The sequence below is a fragment of the Cetorhinus maximus genome, unplaced genomic scaffold, assembly GCF_964194155.1.
Source record: "Cetorhinus maximus unplaced genomic scaffold, sCetMax3.hap1.1 HAP1_SCAFFOLD_4105, whole genome shotgun sequence".
Classification (NCBI taxonomy): Eukaryota; Metazoa; Chordata; class Chondrichthyes; order Lamniformes; family Cetorhinidae; genus Cetorhinus; species Cetorhinus maximus.
The window spans coordinates 1-5,440 of NW_027600010.1; the positions used below are offsets into that span (position 1 = coordinate 1).

Consider the following 5,440-nt stretch of genomic DNA (forward strand, 5'->3'; position numbering starts at 1 on the left):
ACTGACCCTCCGACAGTGCGTCACTCCCTCAGTACTGACCCACCGACAGTGCGGCACTCCCCCAGTACTGACCTGTAGGACTTGCTGTCCCTGCCTCCCTCGTCGTCGTTGGGGACTGCGTAGGGGTCCCCCAGCTCAGCCAGGCTGGGTTCGCTAGGCCGTCCCTTCCGCTTCCGGGCGCTGGGCGTCTTGACGGTGCCCTCGTCCTGGGCCGGGGGAGGAGGGGGAGGGGGAGGGGGGTTATGGTGGTGGCCCGGGGCCTGGGGGTGGGCCTGCTCCTGGGCCTCCTTGTCCAGGCCGGCCAGCGAGGGCACCCCCTGCCCCCCGGCCGTCAGGGCGGGCGACAGGCCCGACACGATCATGGCGGGGGCGCCCGCCAGCGAGAAGGCGGGCGGGTGGGCCAGGGGGCTCAGGCCCGAGCTGGACGAGGACAGGCTGGCGCTGGGCGAGGTGATGACCAGACCTGCGGGAGGCGGCAAAGAAAGAGGGGGGTCAAAACAACGCACGACACCGGGAACGGGGGGCTAGAAGTGGCCATTCGGCCCCTCCAGCCTGCTCCGCCACTCACTCCTATCATAGCTCATCCCCAATGGCCCCCATTTCGCCCCCCCCGGCACATTCTGCTATTCCGCTCTCAGACAGTGCTGACCGCCGTTGACGCCGCTATTAACACCTACTCCGGTCCCCGAGTCTTTAACACCGTCCTTAACGCTAGGAGCAGAAATTAGGCCATTCGGCCCATCCAGTCTGCTCCGCCATTCAATCGTGTGCTGATACTGACCTTCTCTTTTGCTCCACCCCCTCCCCATAACCCTCGACTCCGTTGTCAATCAGAAACCCCTCTAACTCGGCCTCGAATATATATTCACTGACCCGGTCTCCACCGCTCTCGGGGGGGGGAGAGAATACCACAGACTGACCACCCTCCGAGAGAAGAAATGCCTCCTCGTCTCCGTCTTCAATGGGAGACCCCTTATTCTGAAACTGTGCCCTCCCAACCCTCGTTCTAGATTCACCCCCACGAGGGGGGAAACATTCGCCCAACATCCACCCTGTCGTGCCCCCCCGTCAGGATCTTATATAAGATGGCCTCTCATTCTTCTAAACTCCAGTGGGTACAGTCCCAACCTGCTCAACCTTTCCGTCATAAGACAAACCCCCACTTCTCCCCAGGAATCAGCCCAGTGGACCTTCTCTGAACTGCCTCCGATGCGAGTCTATCCCTCCTTAAATAACGAGACCAAAACTCTACGCAGTACTGCGGCTGCAGAAACGCCAAAACCCTGTGCAATTGGAGCAAGGCTCCTTAACTTTTATACTCCTTCCCCCCACCACCCGCCCTTGCAATAAAGGCCAACACTCCATTTGCCTTCCTAGACATATAGTAACATAGTAAATAGGAAGATTCGAGTCTGCCAAGCCATTCATTACGATCATAGCTGCTCATCCAACTCAATAGCCTGCTCCCGCTTTCTCCCCATATCCTTTGATCCCTTATGCCCCCAAAAGCTATATCAAACTCCTTCTTGAAAACATACAAATGTTTTGGCCTCAGCTACTTTCTGCGGTAGTGAATTCCACAGGCTCACCACTCTCGGGGTGAAGAAATTTCTCCTCATTACTACTCTGTAGTACTCTGGCTGCGGACTCCCCAGCTCCCTGTACAGTTGTGGCGAGACTTCCCGGCTTTTACACTTCATCCCCCACCCCCCCACCCCCGAACCCCTCGCAATAAAAGGCCAACGCTCCATTTGCTTTCCTAATCACTTGCTGCATCGGTGGACTGACTTTGTGAGATTCATGGAGAAGGACGCCCAGATCCCTCTGCGCCGCCGAGTTCCGAAATCTCTCTCCGTTTGAACGGTCCGCGGCTTTTCTACCCTGCCCGCCAAAGTCGACGGGCGCGGGTCTTCCCCACGCCGCCGCGTGTTTGTGCCCGCCCGCTTACCCGGTCGGCGCCCCTTGGCGAACTCTTTGTATCCTCCCCGCAGCTTCCTTTGCCGACCGACCTTTGTGTCGTCGTCGTTTCACGGGAAGTGGGCGTCGCTAGGCCAGCTGTCGCGGCCCGTCCTTAATAGCCCCCGAGCAGGGCAAATCAGGCTTCTCAGCCAACGCCACCTCCCCTCGCCCGCCACGGACCCCACCTCTCCCCCCACCCCCCGGCCCCTCACCCACCTGTCATGAGTGCGGAGGGCAGCGGGAGCACCGTGACGTTCTCCGTGACCACTGGCTGTGCCTCGCCGCCCTCCTTGATGTCGGCGCTGGGGGCCTGCGTAACTCCGCTGATGGGGCCGCTGGTGATCAGAGGAGGGGAGTAGGTCTGCACTTGCTGCTGCTGCTGCTGCTGCTGGGGCTGTGGAGGCGCCGTCTGGGGACCGGGGCTCGGCCCACAGCTCTTCTCAGCCATCAGCTGCTCCTTGATCTTGTTGATGAACATGACGTTCTCAAACTGCGGAGGCAAGAGGCAGAGGGGGTGAGGGACGGAGCGAGCGAGGGGGACAACAGGGGAGGCTGGGGAGACAGGGGCGAGGGGGAAGGGCGAGGAGCGAGAGGGAGACGGAGGGGGACGGACGGAGAGAGAGAGAGATAGAGAGAGAGAGAGAGAGAGACGGAGAGAGAGAGAGATAGACGGAGAGAGAGAGGGAGAGAGAGACAGAGAGAGAGAGAGTGCGAGGCGGAGAGGGAGAACGCGAGGCGGAGAGGGAGAACGCGAGGCGGAGGAGGAGAGCGCGAGTCGGAGGGAGAGAGCGCGAGGCGGAGGGAGAGCGCGCGAGGCGGAGGGAGAGCGCGCGAGGCGGAGGGAGAGCGCGCGAGGCGGAGGGAGAGCGCGCGAGGCGGAGGGAGAGAGCGCGAGGCGGAGGGAGAGAGCGCGAGGCGGAGGGAGAGAGCGCGAGGCGGAGGGAGAGAGCGCGAGGCGGAGGGAGAGAGCGCGAGGCGGAGGGAGAGAGCGCGAGGCGGAGGGAGAGAGCGCGAGGCGGAGGGAGAGAGCGCGAGGCGGAGGGAGAGAGCGCGAGGCGGAGGGAGAGAGCGCGAGGCGGAGGGAGAGAGCGAGAGGCGGAGGGAGAGAGCGAAAGACGGTGAGAGAGAGAGCGAGACGGAGGGGGAGAGCGCGAGGCGGAGGGGGAGAGCGCGAGGCGGAGGGGGAGAGCGCGAGGCGGAGGGGGAGAGCGCGAGGCGGAGGGGGAGAGCGCGAGGCGGAGGGGGAGAGCGCGAGGCGGAGGGGGAGAGCGCGAGGCGGAGGGGGAGAGCGCGAGGCGGAGGGGGAGAGCGCGAGGCGGAGGGGGAGAGCGCGAGGCGGAGGGGGAGAGCGCGAGGCGGAGGGGGAGAGCGCGAGGCGGAGGGGGAGAGCGCGAGGCGGAGGGGGAGAGCGCGAGGCGGAGGGGGAGAGCGCGAGGCGGAGGGGGAGAGCGCGAGGCGGAGGGGGAGAGCGCGAGGCGGAGGGGGAGAGCGCGAGGCGGAGGGAGAGCGCGCGAGGCGGAGGGAGAGCGCGCGAGGCGGAGGGAGAGCGCGCGAGGCGGAGGGAGAGCGCGCGAGGCGGAGGGAGAGAGCGCGAGGCGGAGGGAGAGAGCGCGAGGCGGAGGGAGAGAGCGCGAGGCGGAGGGAGAGAGCGCGAGGCGGAGGGAGAGAGCGCGAGGCGGAGGGAGAGAGCGCGAGGCGGAGGGAGAGAGCGCGAGGCGGAGGGAGAGAGCGCGAGGCGGAGGGAGAGAGCGCGAGGCGGAGGGAGAGAGCGCGAGGCGGAGGGAGAGAGCGCGAGGCGGAGGGAGCGAGCGCGAGGCGGAGGGAGCGAGCGCGAGGCGGAGGGGGAGAGCGCGAGGCGGAGGGGGAGAGCGAGAGACGGAGGGGGAGAGCGAGAGACGGAGGGGGAGAGCGAGAGACGGAGGGGGAGAGCGACGGAGGGGGAGAGAGACGGAGGGGGAGAGAGACGGAGGGGGAGAGAGACGGAGGGGGAGAGAGACGGAGGGGGAGAGAGACGGAGGGGGAGAGAGACGGAGGGGGAGAGAGACGGAGGGGGAGAGAGACGGAGGGGGAGAGAGACGGAGGGGGAGAGAGACGGAGGGGGAGAGAGACGGAGGGGGAGAGAGACGGAGGGGGAGAGAGACGGAGGGGGAGAGAGACGGAGGGGAGAGAGACGGAGGGGGAGGGAGAGAGACGGAGGGGGAGAGAGACGGAGGGGGAGAGAGACGGAGGGGGAGAGAGACGGAGGGGGAGAGAGACGGAGGGGGAGAGAGACGGAGGGGGAGAGAGACGGAGGGGGAGAGAGACGGAGGGGGAGAGCGCGAGTCGGAGGGAGAGAGCGCGAGTCGGAGGGAGAGAGCGAGAGACGGAGGGAGAGAGCGAGAGACGGAGGGAGAGAGCGAGAGACGGAGGGAGAGAGCGAGAGACGGAGGGAGAGAGCGAGAGACGGAGGGAGAGAGCGAGAGACGGAGGGAGAGAGCGAGAGACGGAGGGAGAGAGCGCAAGGCGGAGGGAGAGCGCGAGGCGGAGGGAGAGAGCGCGAGGCGGAGGGAGAGAACGAGAGACGGAGGGAGACGGGAGAGAGACGGAGGGAGAGAGAGAGAGACGGAGGGAGAGAGAGAGAGAGACGGAGGGAGAGAGAGAGAGACGGAGGGAGAGAGAGAGAGACGGAGGGAGAGAGCGAGAGACGGAGGGAGAGAGCGAGAGACGGAGGGAGAGAGCGAGAGACGGAGGGAGAGAGAGAGAGACGGAGGGAGAGAGCGAGAGACGGAGGGAGAGAGCGCGAGACGGAGGGAGAGAGCGAGAGACGGAGGGAGAGAGAGAGAGACGGAGGGAGAGAGAGAGAGACGGAGGGAGAGAGAGAGAGACGGAGGGAGAGAGAGAGAGACGGAGGGAGAGAGAGAGTGAGTCATGTGTTTGTCCTTACCTGCCCAGCCATGGTTGGGATGGGAGTCCAGAAATAGCTGTTGCTATAATGAGATTGCTCCATGTCTCACTGCGGGACAGAGAGAGAGAGATAGAGAAAGCTGTGATTCGGCCTGGCGGTGAGATGAGGTCAGCGCGTCTCTGTCTCTGGACTCCACACGGCCTCCTGGCACTTTGCTCTGAGGCCAAGAGGAAAAGAAACAAGCAGCGGTCAATTCAGTTCACAGACTGCCTCCCCCACTGCCCCTTGCCCAGCAGATATTGCTATGTCAACGTCACATTTCCGGGCGGCCATGATGGCGTGACATGTTGACATGGGAACCTCCAAATTTCAACGCGACATCGCCTTATCATCAGCCCCACCCCACCTCTCCAACCGCCTCCAGGCCCTACAACCCTCCACTCCGCTAACTTCCTCCAGGCCCTACACTCCTCCCTATCTCTGTAACCTCCTCCAGCCCCTATAACACTCCCTATCTCTGTAACCCTCCTCCAGCCCCTACAACCCTCCCTATCTCTGTAACCTCCTCCAGACCCTACACCCCTCCCTATCTCTGTA

The 5,440-nt window shown here is 64.4% G+C and overlaps 1 protein-coding gene across 1 annotated transcript; it reads right to left on the reverse strand.

Moving 5' to 3' along the window:
* Window positions 1–72: 72 nt before the first annotated feature.
* On the reverse strand, window positions 73–5,058 carry LOC144678358 (zinc finger protein 384-like; the record flags this gene model as incomplete). The annotated part of the gene is made up of 3 exons (XM_078538169.1): window positions 4,883–5,058; window positions 2,176–2,449; window positions 73–463 (listed from the first exon to the last, which is right to left on the reverse strand). Coding segments are annotated over exons 1-3 (728 nt in total), but the record flags the coding sequence as incomplete, so codon positions are not given.
* Between the last annotated feature and the right edge of the window lie 382 nt (window positions 5,059–5,440).